This window comes from Anoplopoma fimbria, chromosome 19 (assembly GCF_027596085.1).
Source record: "Anoplopoma fimbria isolate UVic2021 breed Golden Eagle Sablefish chromosome 19, Afim_UVic_2022, whole genome shotgun sequence".
Taxonomy (NCBI): Eukaryota; Metazoa; Chordata; class Actinopteri; order Perciformes; family Anoplopomatidae; genus Anoplopoma; species Anoplopoma fimbria.
In genome coordinates this window covers 9,757,631-9,782,150 of record NC_072467.1, presented here as the reverse complement: position 1 = coordinate 9,782,150, position 24,520 = coordinate 9,757,631, and the positions used below count along the sequence as shown (strand labels likewise).

General features: G+C 41.4%; 3 protein-coding genes across 4 annotated transcripts in view; 1 reads left to right on the top strand and 2 right to left on the bottom strand.

Annotated features, from left to right (window-relative positions):
* The first annotated feature begins 2,496 nt into the window (after positions 1 to 2,496).
* On the top strand, positions 2,497 to 5,162 carry ribc2 (RIB43A domain with coiled-coils 2). The gene is made up of 7 exons (XM_054619977.1): positions 2,497 to 2,650; positions 2,764 to 2,845; positions 3,538 to 3,858; positions 3,954 to 4,072; positions 4,504 to 4,680; positions 4,782 to 4,948; positions 5,050 to 5,162. The coding sequence occupies exons 1-7, from the start codon at positions 2,543 to 2,545 to the stop codon at positions 5,117 to 5,119; spliced, it is 1,044 nt and encodes a 347-aa protein (XP_054475952.1). The 5' UTR covers positions 2,497 to 2,542; the 3' UTR covers positions 5,120 to 5,162.
* Positions 5,163 to 5,185: 23 nt separating this feature from the next.
* ada2a (adenosine deaminase 2a) lies at positions 5,186 to 11,220 on the bottom strand. 2 transcript variants are annotated; one of them, XM_054619975.1, is made up of 10 exons: positions 11,115 to 11,220; positions 10,233 to 10,560; positions 9,253 to 9,472; positions 8,158 to 8,371; positions 7,948 to 8,075; positions 7,747 to 7,837; positions 7,474 to 7,582; positions 6,595 to 6,752; positions 6,241 to 6,443; positions 5,186 to 6,125 (listed from the first exon to the last, which is right to left on the bottom strand). In XM_054619975.1, the coding sequence occupies exons 2-10, from the start codon at positions 10,537 to 10,539 to the stop codon at positions 6,035 to 6,037; spliced, it is 1,521 nt and encodes a 506-aa protein (XP_054475950.1). In that variant the 5' UTR covers positions 10,540 to 10,560; positions 11,115 to 11,220; the 3' UTR covers positions 5,186 to 6,034. The 2 variants fall into 2 exon arrangements, with proteins under 2 accessions (XP_054475950.1, XP_054475951.1); XM_054619976.1 differs by lacking the exon at positions 11,115 to 11,220 and adding an exon at positions 10,727 to 10,985.
* A 1,770-nt stretch (positions 11,221 to 12,990) lies between these two features.
* LOC129108572 (chromatin remodeling regulator CECR2) overlaps positions 12,991 to 24,520 on the bottom strand; it is a 37,754-nt gene continuing 26,224 nt past the window's right edge. The window contains exons 8-19 of the mRNA XM_054620436.1: positions 23,672 to 23,761; positions 23,307 to 23,460; positions 22,240 to 22,369; positions 22,106 to 22,143; positions 21,918 to 22,009; positions 21,649 to 21,775; positions 20,463 to 20,845; positions 20,233 to 20,373; positions 19,265 to 20,069; positions 16,722 to 18,789; positions 15,616 to 15,683; positions 12,991 to 15,326 (exon numbers count right to left, since the gene is read on the bottom strand). Of these exons, the coding sequence (XP_054476411.1) occupies positions 15,632 to 15,683; positions 16,722 to 18,789; positions 19,265 to 20,069; positions 20,233 to 20,373; positions 20,463 to 20,845; positions 21,649 to 21,775; positions 21,918 to 22,009; positions 22,106 to 22,143; positions 22,240 to 22,369; positions 23,307 to 23,460; positions 23,672 to 23,761 (4,080 nt within the window). The 3' untranslated portion in view covers positions 12,991 to 15,326; positions 15,616 to 15,631. The remainder of the gene's footprint in view (positions 15,327 to 15,615; positions 15,684 to 16,721; positions 18,790 to 19,264; positions 20,070 to 20,232; positions 20,374 to 20,462; positions 20,846 to 21,648; positions 21,776 to 21,917; positions 22,010 to 22,105; positions 22,144 to 22,239; positions 22,370 to 23,306; positions 23,461 to 23,671; positions 23,762 to 24,520) is intronic.

The following is a 24,520-nucleotide window of genomic DNA, read 5'->3' as shown; positions in this document are numbered from 1 at the left end:
TCAACAAATTCACACACATTCATACACTGATGGCAGGGGGTACTATGCCTCACAAGACTATCACGTACACACCCATTCACACGCCGTTTGAATAGTCTTGCCCAAGGACATCGACTGGAGGAGCCGGCCGAGTACATCGAACCGCCCATCATCCAATTGGATCAGCTCTAGCTCTGAGTCAAAGCCGACCTATATTATCTGGTATAGATAATGTCATACTACATGACAAATATTTGGCGAACAATAAAGTTGTTTTTTTATGACATAGTACACTGACTTTGATAAACTATATTAATGATTATTATTTTTCTGGACATATTATATTACTTTTTCTTAACATACAATACTGGATATTTTTGTGGCTTTTTTATAACATACTATACTGTGACATTTTATGACATTTGCATGTCATACTATACTATTACTTTTTTAATGGCATATTATATTATAACTTATAGGAACTTAGAAAGATAAGATGAATTAATACGCGAAGACATTTTTTTGAGATAACATACTGTGACTTTTTCCACAACATTTTTATGGCATATCTTTGCTATGGCTTTTTATGCCATGATTCACTTATCATTTTGTATGAAATTTTCTGGACATTCTAACATCACTTTGACTTTTTTATAACATACTATACTCCTGCATTTTTGTGGCTTACTATACTGTAATTGTTTATGTAATTTTGATGACTTACTTTACTTGACTTTTTATCTATTTTTTTATAATATACTTTGTGACATTTTAATGGCATGCTATACTATGAGTTTTTTTGCCATACTATATTTTGATATATTATATTATTTTATACTTTCTTTTCATTTCTATGGACTTTTTTGATAACATTCAATTCTTTTTATTACATTTTACGACATACTATAGTTTGACTTTTTTATGATTTTTAAATTACATACTAAACTGACATTTTCATGACATTTTTATGGCATACTATATTGTGACATTTTTATGGCACACTATACTTACTGAAAAATAATCAAAGTATCAAGGTAATATTTTGCTTTACTGGTGCTACCTCACTCAGAGATTGTCCCGCATCCTCTGCTTGTCTTAGACCACAGAGGGTTTAAATAGTAACATAAAGTGTTTTAGTATGTAGGCAGTCTTGCCTGATATAGATAGATATAAATAAAGGTATCGAAGTTGGAATGGTGTTTTTATCTCATTCAACCTTTATTTTTATGTATTTATTTCTTATTCTTCTTATCTTATAAGTTATAGAAAATTATTTTAAAAAATGATAACTGGTAACATGACTAGTGGAGCTTAGAGTATCTTGTTTTAACATTGTAAGAGGAGAAACTTTTTGAAATCCAAAGGGTATGATGGAGTTACATTTTATTTATCTTATCTCTTTGTTTGATTTTATTTTTTTATATTGCCAACGTATAAAAGCAATGAAACAGTTATTATTACTTATTTTGTTAGAATGTAACATGTAATGTATGGTTATCTATCTATGGTTACTTATTGTTCATGTTTCTGTGCAATTTTTATAATGTTGCTTTGATGCACCACTTTTGTTGTTTTTCTGTGCAAACACACCATGTTACCTTAAGTAAAAGTAACTTACTTTTAAAAATGCTACCTGTGGTGCCAATGAAAACTTTGTATTTACACCATCTTCAGAGTGGTTTTATTAAAATAGAAAATAAATTAAATTTATATTAAATAGAAATGTGGTATGATGATAGCTCTCTATATTAAAAAAAAGGTCAGGTGTCACAAAGATGCACTGTCAATAAAATTGGCAATTTTTCATGTACCTCCACTTGACTGTGAAGTTACATGAAAGATCAGGGTTTCATCAAAATCACCTACCACATACCAATTTAGTTAGAACAGTCTTGATTGTAGATCCTAACCAGCACACAAGCATGGTGGATAATATTGACTAATTTCAACTTATCACATATACAGTACTGGTCAAAAGTTTGGACACACCTTCTCATTCAACTACTCTGAAGAATCTAAAATATAAAACATATTCTGGTTTGTTGAGCATTTGTTTGTTTACCACATAATTCCATATGCGTTCCTTCATATTTTGGATGTCTTCAATATTAATCTACAATGTAGAAAAAATAATAATAATAAAGAAAGAAAAAACATTGAATGAGAAGGTGTGTCCAAACTTTTGACCAGTACTGTACATCGATGTCTGCCAATAAATAACAAGTTGCACATCGGAAATGCCAATTATATGTTTGAGGTTGCAAATCTTTGATAACCAAACTTAAGAGATGCTTTTCAAAAATGTTATAATCAAAATGTATAGGTATTCATGTAAAAAAAATATATATATATATATATATATATATATATATCATCATTGGATCTGATTAGACCACAATATAAAGTGTTTTTCAGTTACACCGGAAAAAACCGACTTCATACGAATGATCACGAACTCTGGTTTCTTAGCAACCAGTGTGTTTAAAAAAGAAGCTACGCCTGTTGTGTCTTACAGGAGATACTTTTCAAGTTTAACACCGCAACAAACTATATTCCAGTCGAAATGTTTAACGTTGATTTACTCTCAGACCCCATACATCTGCAGAGGTGTCGCGACAGAGAGACTGGAAGACAAGAAAGGGTTTTCAATGACAAAGTGAGGACCATCGGGGTAAGCTAACGCTAAGCTAGCTAGGTGTGTGTGTCTGTAGCAGGTGGATGCTAACCACATACATGATGCTAACGCGTCATGCTACTTTGTTCATGATTGGGTCTGTTTAATAGGTTGACAAGGAAGCCTTAAACACACAGATGAAAGAAAAAGAGAGACAAAAACAGGCAGCTAAAGACGAACTAAGCGCTCAAGGTAAGTTTGATGAATGTTGTTACTTAGTTATGTTATTGTTACCTGACTTCAATGATTGTGTCAATTAATATCATGTGTTTTGGTGGGACAATTTATAACAGGTAAATAACTTTTGTCAGTATCACTCATTGATTAAACTGATCATTAACATCCACACATTATTGCCAGTATGTTTTTTTATTATGATACTTTTAGACAGTCAATCAATTAACACTCACAATTACTAATGAAGTATATTGTGATGTGTGTTTGACATTTGGACAAATTCCCTGATTTCGAATTTATAAATGTGAAAATGTTGGACATAATACAGTACCAGTCAAAAGTTTGGACACACCTTCTCATTCAATGGTTTTTCTTTATTTTTGTCTACATTGTAGATTAATATTGAAGACATCCAAGCTATGAAGGAACACATATGGAATTATGTGGTAAACAAACAAATGCTCAACAGACCAGAATATGTTTTATATTTTAGATTCTTCAAAGTAGTTGAATGAGAAGGTGTGTCCAAACTTTTAACTGGTACTGTATCTGGATAAAGAATTGTTTTTTTTGCTTCTTTTGACGTTCCTCCTGTCACATTTTCTCTTGTGTAGCAAACAGGCTACAACTGCATTTCCTTGTGCGACCCGGTGTTTGCATAATGACAATAAGTTATCCTGGAATCCTTGAACGTGTACTCCATACAGATGCTGGGATGCTCCATAACAGCAAAGTAGCCTGCCTCCTCCATAGCAGAGAAGTAAAGGAGAAGCGTGCGATGGAAAAGGCCACTGCCGACTACCGACATCCGTATCAGCAGCCTCGGTGCCAGCGGGAGTTTGACCTAAAAGAACCAGACCGCAGTAGAGGAACAGACCTAGGTGATGCACAGATGATGCTCCCTGGCCTGGTGGGCGAAGACCCCGACCGTGAGAGCAGACAGCAGAGACAGAAGGAGCAGCTCAGAGAGTGGCTCATTCAGCAGCAAAGTGAGCGAGCAGCAGAGAGGCACCAACGAAAGCTGGAGGGTAGGTTTGTCTGATCCCATCCAGGACACATACACTCAGTTCACAGTCACACACGCAAAACATAACCTCACCTCGTCATCTTTGCTGTTCTTCAGAGCAGCACTGTGACCAAAGCAGAGTAGACATGGACAACAAAGCTCTGCAGCTTCAGAGCATTGAGATGGAGAGGAAAAAAGCAGCAACTATTGCCACTAAGGAGTACAATCTGGCCAAGGTGAGTCACTCTGGTAACCGCTCAGACTGTCAGGTGGAGGTGGTTAAACTTGCTATGAAAACACTGACATTGATACATCTTCTATTAACAAATCCCTAAAGCAACATGGGAGGCTTAACGCTTGGAAACACACTGAAATGCATTTGTTTGAATTGCATGTACCTTGATAGGCATACAAGATCATACAAAGGAATTTCAATCTAAAGAAAACCATTTGGTAGTCTTCGGTTGTACCAGTTTTTGATGATAGTAATGACACCATGCTTGTTTTTTTTTTTTGTTTATATGTTGCGTGCTGTGGTCTTTTTTTCAGTTTTTATATTTAAAAAAAGTTGGAGATACTTTGGCTAATTTTAGACACTGAAATGGAAGTGAAGGTGCAGTAACTACACTTTCATTCTAACCTTTTTGCTATCTCTGGATGGGCAAAGATTGAAGAGAAGGGTACTTTGAACCAGCTGCGAGGTGAGCTAACAGGCATAGGTGCTGAACCCACCCTGGGCATGCTGGGAGTGCCTGGTCTTTGTCCCAGCAGTGATAGGAGAGTCCCTCCGGAGAGCCTGCAGCAGCTCATCCAGTTCCAGAAATATCAGATAGAGGAGAAAAAGGTAAAAGCGGAACAAATGATACTCAAAACACATGCTCTTTGTTGATCATTCAAACAACTGTTCACTCTTCCTATGTGTCTGGGTTATCTGTGCATCCGCAGAGGGCAGAACTAGAGAAAAAGCAAGAGGAGGAACAACATGATCGTGTCCGTTTGGTCTCGGGTCGGACAGCTCTGTTAATAGAGAGGCAGCAGGCAAAACTGAACAAGCAGCTGAGACGACAACTGGACAACACCAATGTCAAGCTGGCAGAAATACACAAACAACAGTTAGTGGCATTATTTACTCAGTTATACATAGACCGTATATTCAAGCACATCCAAAAATAGTGTCTCACTCTGTTTCTAAACACTCTGTGTCATTTTTAAGGAAACCGGACATTGAAAGAGGAAGCATTGACGACAGCTTCTTCTCCAAATTCAACACCTGCAGCAGATGATCGATGACTGGTGATGCATCAGAAGAACATGAAATAAACTACGCAAACCGTAAATCAACAGTTGTTTTTAATGATGTCAATTTTTTATTTCAGTAGTTTTTCACATTTGAATATGTCTGGATGATGCAGACAGTTCTTCATTTAAAATAATATACCCTTAAACAGACATAATATTGTTTTTTTGCTTAGTGAGTTTTTAGTCAGCGATTATATCAAATGTGCCTTCATGAGCAAATGGTCAGCTATGCCCTTTTATATGTCCACAACAGCTAAATATCAAATTAATTACATTCATGTAAAAATACAGTAAAATTAAGTAAAAATGACACTGTCTTTCAAGAAGTGTTTCAAAGCGCACAGGATTTAACAACCATTTTAACAAGCTACGCATTACACTCTTATAAAGCACAAGCAAACCACAAACACACTTGAAAAAGAAACCTACCAACATTTAGCACCTCAACAAGTTAGCAATCCGTTACAAACATTTGCAAACCTGAATCTTAAAGTGCAAATACATTAAAATCCCCCATAGACATAACAAGATGCCTTTGATTGAAGCTATTTCATACTTTATGTGATGTAGCTCAGGCCTGTTACACACTGGCCAGTTTATTTACAGTATACAGCCAAACTCCACATTGTGGCAACGTGGAAATGGCCTTTTTCACAGCAGATATGACTTGATGTAGAAGGAAAAGCACAGGTGTTACTAATAACATTAAGAAAGGCTCTGTTCTAGGACACTCAGTGAGCATTCATTTCCCGTTTGTGACGAACCACAAATCTGCTTATCTGTGGAGCACTGTTACATTTCGCATTACCATTCAATATTCTTTGCTAAAAGCTTTCTCGAATAAGCATGAAGGCACTTGAAAATGGTCCGACAGACAAAAAAAAAAACGTTGTATTTTTCTAAAAAGCATTTTCGGAGACATACTTATCCCATCTTCTTTGCCAAAACACCAGGGCTTTCTCCTTTTGCTCTGAAGTCAAAGAACTATACCTGAAAGACAGACAGAGAGATGTCAGTGAAGGGTGTGCTGAGGCATTGGAGTACTCACGCACAGTTCAACTGTCATTTGTAAATCACCTCTCTTGTCTCCTCAGCTTAACCTTACCTAATAGAGTTTGTAGCCAGCTCTTTGAGGGAGCCTAAATCGGATCTCATCCCACCAAAGCCCACAAACGCTTCATAGAAGTCATAAGAGAGTCCAGAGGAACCGAACATGGCCGGGTCATCAGAACTAATGACCAGTGGGTGGTTTTCTGACATCAGTGCCGCTGCTGGGTGGTTTCGCATATCACTTACTAGCTTCAGCACCTGAACGAGGATGGGAAAGGAGATATTTGTTTAAAGAGGCACGATAAATTAAGTTACGGCCTTGTTGGTTCATATTCATTTATTAAACTATAGAAGCTAGGAAAAGTACGTATTTTTAGTGTACAGTATGGTTCACAAGATGATAGTGTACCTGGTTGGAGATAGGGCACACTTCCAGAGCCACCCCTCTCTTTCTGGATAGATCCTTGGCCACTGGGTGGCGTAGCAGAGCAAATCCATGGCCAATGCGGGAAGTGTTGAACAAAAGAGCATCCAACAAGTTCTGGTCCACATCTGTGCCCTCGAGGTCTATATTTAGTAAAGAGAAATTAAATTGCATGCTATTTTGGGATGTTTTTATGACGCAAAATGTGATCTTAAAAGAGTTATATTTCCTCTCCCTGAATTCCACTCTTGGACCCAAAATATTAAGTTCTTCACCCAAATCAAGAAAACATCAAATGTATGACACTACAGTCAACAAATATTCAGCTCTGATAAGGTTGTGAGTGAAGATCATTTTGTTTGATAACATGCAACAGATTAAGACAAAGTAATACAAAGAGTAGCATAGGTTGTGGTGTGTTGAGGATTAATTGAAAAGAAAAAAAAAAAAATGTTAAAAGGTAGAAGAAAAAAAAAAAAAACTGTCTAGCCCATTTACAGGCATATATATATATATATACACATATATATATATATATATATATATATATATATATATATATATATATATATATATAAAGTAGAAGAAATCAATGCAGAAGCTAGAAGTCACAACTGAACCACATATATGCATACTTTATTATCAGGTATTTGTGAAGCTAATGACCATGACTTTTCCCAAACTTTCCCACACCTGGAAATTGCTTTTTTTTCTTCCAAGTGGTACTTCAGCAGGCTTACACGCATGTATCTGGATAAAGTTGATTAACCCTAGACCTCATGTACGGATTAACCTCTGAGCCACATGGTGCAGTATATGCTGTGTAATACTGTAGTTGGTCAAACTGAATGCTTATGAGCTCACCGGTCTCTCCAGCGTGGAAAAAGAAAGGAAGCGTCACCCCTCTCTCTGCTGGCAGTGACAAGGCCTCTCTGAAGTACCACAGGGGTCTCCCTTTGTCCTCGCGGCCCACCTGTACACGAAGACAAAAAAATAAACCTTTTTTTTTTTTTTTTTTTTTTTTTTCAACGAATAGAGAAGTCATGCTTTTACATTAGACATGTTTGAGTAATGCTTGCTTTCACAGAATCAAAACGGTTAACTGAAACCTAACATCCGACAATACGTCATGCTCACCAGGTCAAAACCAGCCATGATATCTGGGAAGTCTCTCTGCAGCTTCATAGCCTCCTCCACAACTCCGGCCATCACTGATGCATTAACTCCCCTGATACAGCACAGTGTGTGATCAATGGTTATATCAGCATCCTCGTAGGTCTGATAGTGAGCAGTAAGCCATTCATACTAATAAGCAGCATCCAATGTTGGGGTAAACACCTATTGATTGTGAAGATGATCCTTGCTCCAAAGAAGTCTGGGTGGTCTGCTGTGAACTGTCTGGTGACCTCCCGGTAGGTCTTTAGAGTCCAGGCTGTGTCGTGAGTGCTGCCGTCCAACTCGTATATCTGAGTAACAAAACAACAAAGCACTTACTAACAATGATAGAATAGCGGACAAGTGAATGCATTGGGCATGACTGTAGTGTACCTCTGGGAGTAAAGCTCGCAGTTCCAGGTACATGATGTTGTCCACGTAGAACTCGCTGAGACCTTGGTAGTAATAGTCTCTGAACACAGGAGCATAAGTGACCAGGCCCCACAATGCAAGGAAGGCCTGTTCAAACTTATCCCACACTACATCCTGACTGGGGTACACCATTTCCGGATCCTGATCAGTGAAGAGCGTCATGTTGCCCATGATGCTGTAAACATGAAGACATGGTTGTGATCAGATCATCAGATGATTTTGGGGTCCATTTACCACCGTTGATGACATTTATATCCTAACATTTCTATGTGGAAGACCTTAAACTACCTGGGAAACACATTGCATAGTGCATCTGCTGTGGTGACCTCTAGCTGCTCTTGAGGGTTTAACCAAAATGCACAACCAATAAGTAATAATAATAAAATGTTTTGCTCATGATTAATAGCCTATCTGTTTACTGAATATTTGGAGATTCCTGTCTTTGATAGCCCATTCTAGCATCTTGTTCCAAAAAGGAAATACATCTCATTAAGAAAGTAATTCAATAATTGTATGGGACCTTTAAATAAAAACTGTATCATGATAAACTTAGCTGCAATTTAAAGCTACCATCCATACTAACATAGGTTTTCCAAACAGAGATTAATATACCACTAAAGTCTGCCTGGAGTCATGTGTTAATGGGCTTATTTCTTGTTAGATACTCCTTATTTTCCACGAGGGTTTTAAAGTAACTGACAGTCATATCAGAGTGTAATGATGATGTGATCAATGATATGCAGGCTTCAGTAGCCATAAATGACTTCCTCAGAATGGAGTAAACAAGCCCCGATATCTCTAATTACATACCGTTGTGTTAAGACAATGAAAATTAGAGGTTGCATTTAAGGCTCATTGGCACACACAGTGGAAAAGTGCACACTGCTACATTTCATAGTGCAATAAATTCATAACTTCACGCAACACAGAAAAAAAAGTTAAGGAAGACTCAGAGATGTCATTATATAAAATATGCTGTTTTCTGTGGCTTGTTTATAAATATGTGATATTATTTCAAATTAAATATTTGAAGCTCATCCAGAAAAAAAAACTCACCTGTTGTCGAGATCCGTGGTATTGATCATCTTGGCCCTGAGGTTTTCCAGCAGGGTCCAGGGAGAGCAATGTGGTAGAGCTTTGGGCCATCGGGACGAGAAGACGAATCTGATGGACTGTTTGTCAGTGAAGCACATGTAGCAGTGGGGACGATAGGTCACGTTCTTCACCAGCCACTCCACGTCTACCATGGACAAGTCATGGACATGGAGAGCTCCACCTGAAACAGTGAATTACAAAACTATTAAGAACCTGGATTATAAATGCAAGTCTGATTCTGGGTTTATTGAGAAATCGTAAATAAACCTGTCCTCAACACATCCTTCTCCAGTGAAAAAAATCTTTGCTAGTAACTTTAAAAAGTTATTTCATAATTTTCTTCATTAACTAATTCATTGTTTCGCCAATAGAATGTCATGAAATAATGCAAAAAATGTCCATCCTTGAGTCCTGGGTCACATCTTCAAATATCTTGTTTTGTCTGACTGTCCAAAACCCCAAAATATTCAGTTTACTATGAAGGAAGTCAGATAGTATTAACAACTGAGAACCAATAGCTATGGCTCTTGGAATTAATCAATTATCATAATAGCCACTATATTTCCGTCAATCCATTTATCCACTAATTGACTAATTGTTTCAACTCTTAACAAGATACAATGTACTGCCAGTTCATTTGGAGGAGGAATACTCTTTTGAAAAAGATTTTTGATTGATGAGAAAAGCCACCAAATCTGCAGCAATTTGATACTGATAACAGACCATTTTCTTTTTTCCCTAATGTTTTTAGTGATTGACATCATAACCAGGTCATAAGTCTCATCTGTGTCCTTTTATTTAGCTAGAATTTAGGCTTAATGCTTTCAGAGGTAATTCAATAAGATACCCATGGCAACCCACATCTTACATGCATTGACAGAAGTGCAAGATGTGTTTTAATATGCTATAAAAAAAGCTTTGAGGTGTCTGACTGAACATACCTTTAGGCATCTTCTGGAGCAGGTTGAAGATGGGACTGGTCCTGATAAGGTCCCTGGCCTTGAAGAAGTGCATGGCGGGAGGAAAGTCTGCTTTCGCCATCTCCTGCTGCTTCATTTTACACAGGAGCGCGTCCAGCCCCTTCTCAGCATCAGTCAGCACCACCTGCCCTCCTGTCTGCATGGAGGCCTCCAGCTGTATGAGGGCCTCTCTCTGCCTCGGGTCCGGGACGGCCAGGACACCGGCCATGTGGTACAAGAGCAAACAGGCCGCCGCCGCCACCAGGGGGCGCTGTAGCAACACTGCCATGGCTCCGGAGAGTGTGCAGAGCTTTGAGAGAATAAACACAACCTGGGTTAGACAGGAAAGCTAGTTTTGAAAACCAAAACAGTTGTTCTAAAGTATCTAAAATAAAAATAAACATTTTAAACTCCAACATCAGCCGAAAAAGAGGAAAAATGACGAGGTGTTTGTCCCTCTTTACCGCCATGTTTACATGCCAATACTAGGGTTACCGAGTGAAAGGTGAAGCAGTGTGATACTCGTGTACACAATGAGAGGATAAATAACCAACAACAGTAAACTCGGTTAACTTATGAAGGTCACCGTGTACATTTGGGAAAAAGCTATTTTGACTTGTTTTGTTTTTAATATGTTGAACAGACACAAGACACAAGGCAACCGGGGTGACTGTTACACCGCCGCACCACACAGCCTGCACAGCGTAAGACATTACGGCTTAACGGAGGGCTCGTGCTTTAGCAGCTTAGCTGGTGCCTCGAGAGCTGGCGACGGTTTAAGTCACGTTAAAACAGAGAACCACGACTAAACGTGTCCGACGGTGTCAGCCAGATATACGTGAATGCTTTGGTCAAATATCTTACTTTACTGTTTGAGTGTCACAAAAGAAACAACCTCGTAGATAAGCAGAGGTAAAGCTACGTTAGGGTCTTTGTCTGACTACTCTGTGATTGACTAGCAGGGTTTCTCCAAGCATGACTTAGATTGCATCTAAGTCCCGCCTCCTCCCCGATATGATTGGCTTAAACTCAACCCTGATAATAATTTGATTGGTTGAATGTATGGGAACGTGCTTCATATTGCGCATGTTTCTATATGTGACGTGCATACATAATAAACTAAACAAATTAGATAAAGCATGATCTGTAAAATGTAAAACAGACCAAATAGGCCTAATTTCTCCATCCAGCCCTGGCAATGCAAAGATGAGACACACTTGTTACCCATCGTTACTTGTTGAAGGGACACTACTAAGTATTCCACTCATAAAAGGACCAGCCATTAAAATGGAGATTTGAATGGAATAAAACTTCATCTCAACAGATAAAATATGGGAGATGGGATAACTGAAGTCACTGTTTTTTTGTTTGTTTTCAAGAGATTCATATTATGGAAGGAATGACCATTTCAAAAGACTCAAAACACAATACTCCACAGAGACTCAATTGCAGACATCCATCAATGAGTATTTTCAAAGTTGTTGGAGAAGATGTACCGAAAATATTAGCTCCTGAAAAATATTCAGGTTAAATATTTCTCTTTAGTTTGATTTTGTTTCACCGAAATCATTCTAATACCTTTATCAAATACAAACATATTTTTTGAGACAAAAGGGACAACGTTTACTCCATAATGTTTACAATTAACTTAAGCTGTTTGTATACAGTAATACTGTATATTGTCTCGTTTCCCCCACTTTCATAATACAACCTTTCTTACTAAGCATCTTAATGGCATGCCTGATTTGAATTTTTACTTCTTCTAAGTTTGTCCTCATTAGGTTTGAACCAAATAATGTACTTGTTTGCTTACAAATAGCCCTTGAAGGAAGCCTGAGGAGCCATGCTGCATCCTCTTGACGTCACAGCACATCTCCTGCAGACATAAGAAGGGTCAAACAAAGCAGCATACAATCTGTGGAGGGTGTTCGTCAAGAGGATAAGCACTAATTGAAGGCGATGGCGTGAGGTGCTCCAATAGATTAATGCATTGTCTTGCATTGGCCCTCTTGTTTTGTCTGTTTGCATTTCATTACTTTTGGCCTTTCAGTTTCTTTAACGGATTATTTTCACAGCAATGATAATGTAAGTCCAAACCCCCAGATATACTGTTAGTGATGTGCCTAGTAGTGAAAAGTAAATTTATTTACTAGTATGATTTTTTTTTTTAATTGACAAAGATTAAACTGACTCTTGTTTGAGAAAAAGTGATTTATTTCTAAGAAATGTACAGTATAGAAAATACTCTGCTCCATTTCCAAAATAATCTATGTCAATCAGATAAGAACTTGTAAACGTCACTGAAAATTAAACGTACAGTTCTCTATTTGCAATGCCACCATGCTACTGAGGTAAAATACAACTTTAAAAAAAAAAACAAGAAATATCAAGAAAAAATAGAAACATACACCACATTTATATTAAAACAAGTCCAAAAATGTACAAAAATGCTTAAAAGAAAAAATAAATATGATTCACATTTAATCACGTCTAAATGGTTTTCACTAGTGCAGAGAGATGACAGCAGAGTAAAAGTGAGAGACGAATGCACACTTCCGATCATCTGGTGCCGATTCTACACACCAGAAACACACACACACACACACACACACACACACACACACACACACACACACACACACACACACACACACACACACACACACACACACACACACACACACACACACACACACACACACACACACACACACACACACACACACACACACACACACACATATGTACAGCATAAGACAGTATCACAACCTCAGACCTTTAAAATAAACACTGTCTTTCATACATTAGACAGCGCGAGTGAACACACGACCTCCAAAGTGGCCCTATTATTGGGACAATTCCCCATTTAAACTAAATAGTCTTGTGTGACACATTTAGGAAATTGTCTCACAGCTTCTAGCACTTTCCTATTCCATCATCCTCCCTCAAATATTTCCTTACAATGCCTTAGGTACCTACTACTAAGGAACAAGTAAAAAGTAAACCCATAATGTTGCCAAGCTCTATGCAGTCTATTACAGACCCTAGACTGGAAGACCGCCTACTTTTTCTAGTTCCAACAACCTTTAGTCAGAAAGGCATGCAATCTGTACAACTTGAGACCAATTTACAGACTCCTATTTCAGACATGTGATGTTATATAGTCCATCATACTCCTTTTAAAAACTGATAATGAAGGTGCTGTCCCATTAAAAAGATTCAAGGATTGCTTCATTTACAGAATGCCTGTCAATGTCAGTGTCAGTCGGCACCGTAACTTGACACAGCAACCTTTTCCAAGATGGTCATGTATTGTAAGGCCATTTCATACATTTCAGTTCTGTAAGACTACAAACTAATAGTGGTGCTTCAAAATCACCAGCTGGTCATAAAAGTTTTGACCCACAGGACTCTGGCAGAGCAGGGAAAGAAGTGGAGGGACTCAGTGAATGCCAATGAGGTAGATTAATTTACTGTCATCACTAAACTGCACAAGTGGGGTTCATAGATGCAACATGGATATAAGGTGTAGGGTGCATGAAAAAAAACTCCAAAGACCACATCAGTTATGAGAAATAGCACTGGTGGCTCTTCAGAAGCAATCCCAAATGAATTGTGATGAAAAACTAAAAAGATATCAAATCATCAGGAATGTGGAATAACTCAAATTTGAGTCAATTCATGTCAAATCAACTTTGATGAAAATTAAAAAAAGACAGGTGGTGGTGAGGTGGAACGATTCGCCAACAGTTGCAGTCCCATTTCCCTTATGCTGCTCCTCCTTCAAATAATGCAGAAAAATACCCGTATATAGAAACTGTACACCCTGAGGATACATTTAGTATTGACATGGGGAAAAGGAAGCACTCAAAGAAGCAACCATGCAAAGGGCAGGGCCGTGAATGAACAAAGAAAGTACACACTTTTAGGTGGAATGCAACCAATGTCACAATAAAAAATAAAAAGCAGGATTTGATGCATATGTTCTGTGTATGTGCATTTACCAGCAAGCAGAACATGTCATTTTAGAATTCCACCTGTCTGAGACAAGAGAGTAAATATTTTCGTACATATATATGGGTTTGACAAAAAATAAGGCTATCCAAGGCCACTCAATTCCAGGATGTCCTGACTAAAATCCATAGTGCACAACAGAGTTGTGTAAAGTCGGATATAAATTGCGGCATCTTTTCCAGTCACTCTCTGCTAGTCAAAGACATTGTTGACATTGAAGGCAGCTTTGAAAGATGCATATACTGCGTGTTAACTCCAGAACTAGAGAGACACGGTTAGAGTTGGGGTGGAAATAGACAGTAATTGGGCCTTTTTTTAGAACGGTTTAGGCTTAAGACAAATGATCAGTGTTTGTGTACTTTCACTTGCAGCTAATCTGCTGTACACAATTTATTGTCTACACATTCACTCATACATTCACAAAGGTTATCAAGGCAATTGCAAGGGGCCTGTGAGTTGACTGGGTAAGGGTGACAGTCTCATAGTACCTCCTTTTCTACACCTGAGTTTAAAGATATGGTTGGAACAGAAAATATCAGTGAAAACAACAGACCCTCTGGTATTCATCAGAGCCCTCCTCAGCTCTGTCAGTAGATCAACAGCTCCATCAAGTACTACAGTCAATGGAAAAGATAGGCAGGCTGTGTTCAGTGTCCTTTAATCCGCTCATATTTCCATTGCTTGACGAGGACAGGGGTTTTCCAGTGTTCGTGAAGGCAGGGTCCTCTCTGTTGGGCAGGTTGGCCTGGTGGGTAAAAAGCTGCCCTTCTGCTGGAGGACCCCAGTTCCACAGAGCTCCATGTGAAGGATTGCAAGCAAGAAGAGGATTCGTCTAAAGGGCTCAGTACCATTTCACATTATTATCATCTTGGTTATTCCAGCTGCCTGGTTGGATCTTCAAGTTCAGCGGTGGGTGAAACAGAGCCAAAAGGTTCTTGTCCAGTGTAAGAAAATCATTAAGAGAGTGTATGTGGAGCAAAGTGTCCATCTACAGTCTCAGTCAGCAGACCCACATATTCTTCCTTTTGGCTCACTACTCCCTCCATATTGATAATAACGTGCCTGAAAGGAGAAGAACAATCAGTAAAACATCCAACATTTGATCACATTTAGGGCTGATACAGAACACGGACATAGCTTGACAGCATCATGATAGTATCTCTGTGTTTTGGTCCCTTTGGAATCTTACGAATGCCTTTTGGCAGCGTGTTTATGTTCTTAGGAAATACACACCTTAGGCACTTAGGAAAAACTTAATATTTAAGGAAAGATGATAAAATAGGAAATTGCTAAAGGCTGTGAGACAGAGTTTAACATACAGTGTAATGTGTCAAATGTTATCTTTACTCACTCTGATACGGTACTCGTCACACTCCTTGTTTACTGCTGGGGCCGCCTGGAGCAGCCATCATATGTTGCCTGTGACCACAAAAAAAGAAAAATGATGTCAACATTGTTAATGTTACTAAAAAGGTCAACTTGCGACTACTAGATTAATCACATCAACAGTACTTGGGTTGAAGAGGAAACTACAATCAATCACATAACTGCAGGTCACAGGGTATAAGCGGTGTTATTGAAAGAGGCAGTTCAAAAAGTCTGAAACTTAAAGCCACCTTAAAGGGAAAATTTGCCGATTTTCAAACTTCTCTCTACCTATCCGAGTTAGGTATATAGCAAGCAGAAACCTTACCTTTGTTAAAATGCCCAAATTTACAACAGAAATAAACATAAACAAAAGAGACGGTTTGGTTCTTAGGAACGAATATTCATCCTCCAATTAGAATCGCTGTACAGAGGGTGATTTTTTTTTTTTTACATTACTAGTAAATAGCGTGGAACAACTTTTATTGGCTGTTTCTCGGCACAGCTGCAAATCTGTTGTTCCTCCGTATCGCAATGATTCACTCGGTATCTGGAAGAACTACAGCGTGCCATATGGTAGCTATGAGGTGCAATGCAGCTCAAAAACTTCCTTGTATTTGTTGCTTTTGTTACAGCAAAAATGGCAGCAGAAATATAAATGCAAAGGATGTTTTAGACAAGGTTTTTTTTTTTTAAAGTGTAGATTTTACAGCGTTTTGGCTGCCTACTAGGCAACAGAGAGGCCACTTGAGGGTCCAGCTGCAGAGGTGGTAGGGTCCTATTTTTCTTCTTATTTTCTGGTGTAGTTGTAAGAGTATTTTCTTCATTGACGTATTGGTAGTTGTTTTTCTTTATTAAGACAAATAGCGAAACGGACGCTCTTGCGCAATGCATCCTGGTACATGGAGGCACATGGTACAATTACACCTTGAGGTGGACGGCCAGTATAAATATAAATATAAATATATATATATATATATATATATATAATAGCTCAACAGAAATATTTGCTTTCAGACAAAGACCACAGCTACAGTGAAAATCTGAATATAAGACTCCAAACTATAAACTACGACTGAATAATCATTTTACCCTTGGTGTAGGAAGTGTTCTGGCACCATGCCTCTCTGCTGAATCATCATGCCCTGGAAATTCCCCGCAGGCCGGGGGTGTCCGTACATGGCCATGCGTGTCTGACCCGGCGAGTATGGCAGCTGCTGGGGCCGCTGCAGAGCCTCCATCAGATGAGGGTGGGGTCTTTGGGCGGCATAGCGTCCTGGATCTGGGTATGGCTGGCCAGGGTAAGGAGCTCTGTTGCCATTTCCAAGAGTCTGAAACATCATGTGGGGTGGAGGAACACCACCTCGCTGCATCCCAGGGTGCACGGCACGAGGGTCGAACATGAAGCCAGACACCATGTGTGCAGCAGAGGCAGGAGGGTGCTGTTGACTTAGCTGGGTGCTACGGCGGCGGGCAGCAGCATTATGGCTGTCGAGGTCCAGGATTTCTTTAGGGCTCTCAGGTCGCTCTGAGCTCTCCTCATGAGCTTGCTCTGCAGGGCTGCCACCACTGGCCTGCTCCCTGCTTTCACACTTCCTCCCTTCTTGGCCTCCAGGGTGTGGTACTACTTCAGGCACAGGGCCGGGGGACACCAAACTGGAGCCCTCAGAACCCAGTGGTGACACACTGCTCTCCTTCAACTGACCGTTGCCTCTCGCACTAGTTACAGGGAGGTAGGCATTGGCCGGCATTGGTTGGCGAGGCGGATAATGAGGCCGATGCCACTCCTCTGGAGAATAACTCCCTCTACTGTTGGCCTGGTTATGGATCTGATCTTGGGGATGGGGTTGTGGGAAGTAGTGCTGTTGCTGGTACGGGTGAGTTTGGTACATGTTGGGGTGGGCCTGAGGGTGCTGTTGGCCTGGCGTGTGGTAGGAGTAGGCAGTCCCTCCCTGCTGGTGGTAGGTGGGGTGCTGAGCAGGATTGTGGAGGGGGTTAATGGCCTGGTTGTGATAAGGGTGGTGAGCAGATGGAGGCATGGGCCTGGTCATGTTTGTCTGACTGTAGTGTGGATGTAGATGGTGCCCCATGGCATATGGACCCATGGCTCCATTTACCTGGCCTTGGGAGTGAGGAGGCATGGCTGGATTATGAGCAGGGGCTGGCCCTCTCTGAGCCTGCATACCTGGGTTACTACCTAACACCTGGGTTTGATGGTGATTGGGGCTAAAAGCCTGGTCTTTATAAATACCATTTGGAGGCCCTGTTTTTAGCATGTGCTGTGGAGGAACGGCAGTGCCGTCTGCGTCCGGTCTACTTGTAGGCTCACTAGGTCTTTGATCTCCATGGTCTGCTGGACTAGGCTGGGAAGGTAGTAGTGGGGTAGGATGACTGGGTGGCAGCGAGGTAAGAGGAACTGGCTGAGGGGGTCCAGGCTGGGCTCCTTGTGTGGCACTCTGTGGCATCCCATGCATGGGGCTGCTCTGTGAAGGACGTTGTGGAGAGATGTTTTGTGGGACGTGATTAGGGGGTAGAAGAGAATTCTGTTGCTGTGTGCTCTGGGTCATCGGCTGGGGAGAGCTCTGAGGGTAGCATTGGGGTGGTGTACTCTGGGTTGCCTGAGGTTGCTGCTCATTTTGGCTGTTCTGCTGCTCACTTTGCTGAAGTGACTTCTGCATGTGTGACAAGTTGCTCTCTGACATTTGCTTAGTGGAATTCTGAGATGCTGCAACTTGTGGTGGCGGTATGTTCTGGTGAAGTGGTGCGGGGCTTTGAGCTTTTTGCTGTGGATTGTTATGTGTATGTTGAGGGTGGTTGGGGTGGGTGGTGTCAGTGGAGCTGTTGTTACTTGAGTTGATATGGGATGAAACAGTAGTGGCACTTGTGTGTTGAATGAGACAGTGGCTGGCCGATTGTCTTTGGCCATCTACCTCCTGCTTGTGGCTCTCTGTTAAACTCTGTGAGAGCCCTGGTCCGGAGGGATTCTCCTTTAATCTGCCCGAGTTAGAGGCTGGGGGGCTCTGAATTCCCTCTGATGGCCCAGGGGGGTGTTCTGTGGGGCTACGAATGGATGGGTGCTCTTGGTTAATTAAAACCGTGATTTTGTGTGATGAAGCTTCATCCGAAATGTTGGCATCCATTTTGTTCTCTGACGTGAAGTCTGTTAAAATACAGAATAATGAAATTAACGTTAGCATTGAAAGAAGAATGATGGGGAGGTTAGCATTGAACATTGATCATCTATTATGACAAGACCAGATAGTTAAGTCAATACCATTGCATTATGCTGTGTACTGTGTAAAATAATATGAAAAAAGATCAAATATGTGTAATCATCTACCCAAACCTACCCACATTTTAAGCTTGCGTGTGAAGCTTAAATGACAACATAACATCTCTTTTGTACCCGATAAGCAACCAGGAAGACATTTCCGAAAAAGAATGATTAAATGTTCCACTTAAAAACAAATTGTAAAAATCACACAGAGCAAGGAAAAGGATTTGGATTGTGCAGATAAAAATGTTTTAGCCACTACAGTCTTCTGAGAACACTGGTATAGAAAGGTTAAACTGTACTTGGGCTCCTTCATGCAGAATATAGATGGTGAAATACTGAGAGAGAAGGTCAGGTCTACCTTTGGGCAGCATGTCTGTCTGTTGAGAAGGCTGGCTGTCTGGCCCATTGTCTCTAGCAGGACGCAGCAGCTGAACCTCAGGCGCAGGGGGAGGCTGCTGAGAGGGGTGAGCTGGGATGCTGCCAATTCCTGATGGGGGCCCATGCTGCTGAAAGTTGCCCATGTGTGGATGAGGGTTACCAGCAGGGGGTCTTGAAGAGGCTGACAGCTGCTGCAGGGCCAGCATCTCTGGGCTTTCCAGCATGGAAGCCAAGCGTGTCCTGCCAGAGGAGTCTGGGTGGGGAACAGGGGGGCGTGACGGCATGGGCCCCGGGGAGCTGACCGCTGCAGACATTTGATACTGGGCATTGGGAGAAGGGTGGGGGTATCCAGCAGCTTCTGGCCATGGTTTATGCCCCACTGGAGGGGGGACTCCGCCGTAACTAAAGTTGCGCTGGTTCAACATGTTGGGATCTTGCATTCGCATCCCATTGGGTCTCTCCTGGTGATTCATACCAGTCCACATGTTAGATAGGCCCATACCGGGAGGCCTCATGCCTGGGTAGTTGTGCTGAGGTGGTCCTTCTGGCCCTAGGAATCTGTTGCCCAAAGAGTGCATGGTGTGTCCCTCTGGACGGTGGTGGGATGGATACATGCTGGCTTCAGGAGGAGGGCCGGGCTGGAGGCCCAACGGACGTGGGCCCAGAGACGGGCCATGAGTCGGACCCATGTAAGGGTGCTGCTGCTGGTGTGGAGGCTGCTGCTGGTTAGGATCTGTGACCATGGGATACCTAGGACCCATGTGACGTCCCTCAACCATGCGATGCTAGGAAAATAAAGAAAAAAAGAAATCAAGGTAGAGATTTTGATTAGTATAAGTGCACATCAGTCCGTTTTACCAGCATAAAGTTGACCATACACAGAATAAGGTGGTTCCCTTGATTTTTTGTTATAGTTAAGTTTATAAATGTGTAATTGGGTCTGTTTACCTGCATGTTAAAGTTGTGGGGCAAGCGGTTCAAACTGGGGTCTCCGTGCCTGGGAATGTGAGCTGGATAAGAGAAGCGGGGATCCATGGCCATTCTTTGGCCATACATGTGTGGGCCATGAGGACCAGGTGGGCGAAGAAGCTGGTAAGATAATAGAAAGATTCACTATTGAAGTTTTTCTCCAAAATTTCAGACAGAATTAGGTGCAAGCAACGTTTTTCTGTGGTTACCTGTTGCCCTGGGTGGTACATGCCCCTGATGTCTCTTTGATGAATGTGCTGCTGGCTGGGAGGCAGACTGTAGTGGTGAGGGGGGCCATTGGCCCAGTGGAGGGGAGGAGGTGGACGTGTTGCTTTGCTGTCCTCTTCCTCTGAATGCGAGCTGCCCTTGCCCCCTTGGGAATTTCTCTTACGTTGGACTTGCTCAGTGGCTCTGATCAGACTTTCAGGTCCCAAATGTTTACTGCTGCCACGGCTGCGCTTCTTGTCCTTGCGCTCCTTGTCTTCACTGTTGATGTGGAATTCCTCATCTGTGTCGCAATCCTCCGATGGAAAGTGTTTTAATAAGGCCCGGCTAAAACACCGTTCAAGAGACTCTGCCATGATGCTGTACTCTGAGGAAAGGCATAAACATTAGTTTTAACATGATTATATGATAAAACACATAAAAGTTCTTACAAACCACCACATTCTGCACCCCCATAAACAGCCAAACACAGAAAACAATTACCTGTAGCTCATCCAGTCATATATACTAAAATAATAGCTTGAATCTGCACGCTGCAAGTCCCTCCCCCTCCCTACCACATACCACACATCACCTACAAACAACACCTCGCTCCATCTCTCATTCATTCCCTTACACTCAAACACTACAGACCAATATGCATGCCATGTACCCATGGACACACACTTGCGCCTCTGTTCTCATTCGGGCGCTGGCCGACTGACCAGGTCAGAGGGCGTAGGTTGACCCCTGCCCCTGCCCCTCCTCCTCCTCCTCCTGCTGCTGCTGCTGCTCCACCCTGGGCCCCCTTACCACTCTCCTCCCCCTGTCCCTGGGGAGAGTATTCAGTTGGATGGATGGCTCCAGACAGGGGGCTTAGAGGCTGGAATGTTTCTCTGGCACTGCAGGGCTCAGATCCCCCTGAGCACTGGAGCACAGCTCAATCACTCCTCATTAATCACTGTCAGGGCTGCCCTGGACCCGGCCCCAACACGGCACTAAGTCCGGCCCCCTTTCTTTTGCTCTCTCTCCCACCGTCACCAACAGACTGTCACCCCAAAAATTCATATATGCACTTCTTTCTCACAACACACATCAACTGATATTGACCTTCATTAGTCTTAATACAAGTCTTAATTGGGGAAGCTGTACTGTAAAACTGGATGTGTTTGTGTAAATGTGTTAATTTACCACTGTCTTCTCCATTGTACTCAATGCAGTTCTCAAACATGAGCTTCACGTCAGCAACAAACTCCTCCTTAGCAACGTACTCCCCATCATTGAGCTTCTTTTCAATGGTGGACAGGTCCATGGGTGTCTGAGGGGATTGGAAGAACAATTAAGTTCAAACATTTAAAAATCCTAAGTGATACATTAGTTGGGATGTGAACCACACAGAAACAAAAACAACATCACTAACTACTGTTACATGACCGCTATCTTTGTCTTGTATTTAGTACCTGGATGATCTCATGGTAATTGGGGGCGTAAGAATCATCCACAGGCTCCAAGAAAGGCCAAGCATCTTTTTGGGCTTTCAAGACCTCAAGCACTATAGAGGAGAGATTAGATCATATCAGAGATTAGAACAAATATTAGTGCAGGTTGAGATAAAGCAACATCCTTGAGTAACTGCTCAGAAGCATACCTTTGTATAGAGCAGTGTAGTCGTCATCAATTTCATAGCTGAAATGTGGAACGTACAACATGTTAGAAAACAATCAACCATGAGTCATTTAAGTAGAAAGTCAAATATGGTGTCATATGAACAAAGCCTCTTACAATGCTTTATTCCTGCGTGTTCTGTGGACAGGAGAAGACGGTTCCAAATTCAAGAGTTCCGGTGGCAGGTCTTTTCCTTGAGACAGTAACCAGGCCTTTTCCTCTCGCATCTTCCGTCTCTTTGCTCGCTCTGAGAGAGGACGAACGAACACAGGGGGCAATTAGAGGCACAAACAATAAAAAACACCAGTCTCAGGAGGATGCAGGCACATTTGAATTGGGTTTTTTCCAGGCTCTTGAGTTACAGTTTAAATTGCACTTGCTGTCCATTGAGGCTGTCAGGAGAGTCAATGAAAACCAGGCCATGGCCATCAGAGACAGCTGCAGCTCAGATAAGTAGAAAGAAAGCCATTCGTCAGCCATCTTTTCTTCGGCCCCATTGATCAAAAGAGCATAGCAAGGCAGAGAGGATATGTATCTCTGCTTTATCTTTAAACATGAGAGGCCTGCCGCCCCTGCCGTGTGAAATAAAGAGGTTTGATGAAGGATTCCACATATGCAATCAACACAGAGAGCTGGCCGGGTCCTGCTGTTCATCTATAATACATTAATGAGGCTCCTCCACTGAAGCACAATCAGCAGTTCATTAACCCTTGACAGATGACATCAGAGGGGGGAGTGATCCTGTGATTAAAGGCCCTGAACATTCCCTCTCACAGTCTCTGTGTACTATACATAAATCACAAGGCTTCGAGCGCTGCTATTCTACTGCAGATTTTTAAACCGTTATGAGCCATATCACGGCAATGGAGATGGGAAAGTCTGTGGGTGGGTGGGGTGGGGTGCCCTTCACAATCCATTCTGCCCTTGATCCATGAGTCGTAAGAAGAAGGTGAAAGCCCCCTACCTGCTGCTGACAGGTTGCTGATGAAAGAATGTGAAATTATTGATGCTCCTTTGATATTTCCCTTTTGGCTTCATTTTTATTTTTGAACCCTTCTGCATATACTAGTAGACCTATAAGTATGTGGGCTTGCTGCAGTACCTCAGGGCTATTATTTAGATCTCAAGATCAAGGTACTATTTGCAAAAACAAAAGTTTTCCATTTATGTTCCATCCATCTTACCCTCCACAGCTTTGATCTTCTCCATCTTTTCTCTCTGTTGTTCCTCCTGCTGAAGCCTTTCCTCTTCTTGTCGTTGCTCGGCCAGCAGGACCTGCCTGTCCAGCTCTTCATCTTTCCTCTTCTCCTCTTCCTCCGATATGGCCTTCAGATTGTCCTGAATACATATAAGCCCATTAGTCTACACTGAACTCTGTAACTATATCAGTCTTAAATCATGCAACGCCAGGAATAATTTGCAATGGCAAACTAGACAACTGGCAAAAAACTAAAATTAGTGCTTAAAAAACACCTCATTGAACCTGTCCAGCTCTGCAAAACTGCAGTCAGTCATTCTATGAAAAACATGTACATAGACAAAAACACACCTCGTCCTCTTGGTAAAAGTGTTTTTCAGAGAACCGTTGTGATGTGCGAACTGGGGTTGGATCCAGTAGCTTCTGTTTCTGCTCCCGCTCCTGAAAAAAAGAAAAAGAAATGAAGAACAACTCTACTGCTACTTATAGTTGTTAAGGAACAATCCATAATGCAAATGTAAACAAGAGGCTAATAATGGACTGGAACGTCTTATCGCTCCAAAACTGATTAATTGTTTATTAATAGGCCAAGTGGCAACAGATGAAAACCTGAGTTATTTGTTTTCCTAATAATAAGAATTACATTTTAAATGATGCTCCATTTTAATATATCGTTCCAGGTTTTTTTTTGTAATGTCTGAATTACACATGTGGACATGTCTGTATCAGTTTCAGTATATGGTCAACAAATGACTGGTTGAGTCTTCAAAACAGAACGTCAGATAGCCACACACAAGCCAGGCCCTGGGGAGTTGTTGAGGAGCCGTGAGCATAGAGAGGTCACTGGCTCCTCACCTCCCCCAAGTCACCCTCTCTCCTCTCCTACCTGCAGACCCCCACCTTTTCTGGGTGTGACAGCCTAGCTTAGTCTTGTTGACATTTACACTATGAAGTGATATAGCACCAGATAGCCAATCCAGCTAATTATGAGCACGGTATTTTTGAATTCTTCTCTATGCCTGATACATAGAAATACTCTCTAATCCACATTTCAATCCCCATCAATCAGTGATCCAAATATAGCACACATGAGGGGAGAAACACCAGCCAACAGAGAGCTCTCAACAGATCCCTTGAAAGCCGGTCTTTATCAGGGACCGGCCTCTGCAGCTCATGTCAGAGTTCATCAGGGAAGATGGA

Excerpts from the sequence above, each read along its gene's own strand:
- ribc2 (XM_054619977.1), top strand. The coding sequence starts at position 2,543 with ATGTTTAACGTTGATTTACTCTCAGACCCCATACATCTGCAGAGGTGT. Across the intron at positions 3,859-3,953 it reads GCACCAACGAAAGCTGGAGG|AGCAGCACTGTGACCAAAGC; the intron begins GTAGGTTTGTCT and ends GCTGTTCTTCAG. Across the intron at positions 4,681-4,781 it reads ATCAGATAGAGGAGAAAAAG|AGGGCAGAACTAGAGAAAAA; the intron begins GTAAAAGCGGAA and ends GTGCATCCGCAG.
- ada2a (XM_054619975.1), bottom strand. The coding sequence starts at position 10,539 with ATGGCAGTGTTGCTACAGCGCCCCCTGGTGGCGGCGGCGGCCTGTTTG. Across the intron at positions 7,838-7,947 it reads ATCATCTTCACAATCAATAG|GGGAGTTAATGCATCAGTGA; the intron begins GTGTTTACCCCA and ends GTGCTGTATCAG. Across the intron at positions 6,444-6,594 it reads TGTGCCCTATCTCCAACCAG|GTGCTGAAGCTAGTAAGTGA; the intron begins GTACACTATCAT and ends ATCCTCGTTCAG.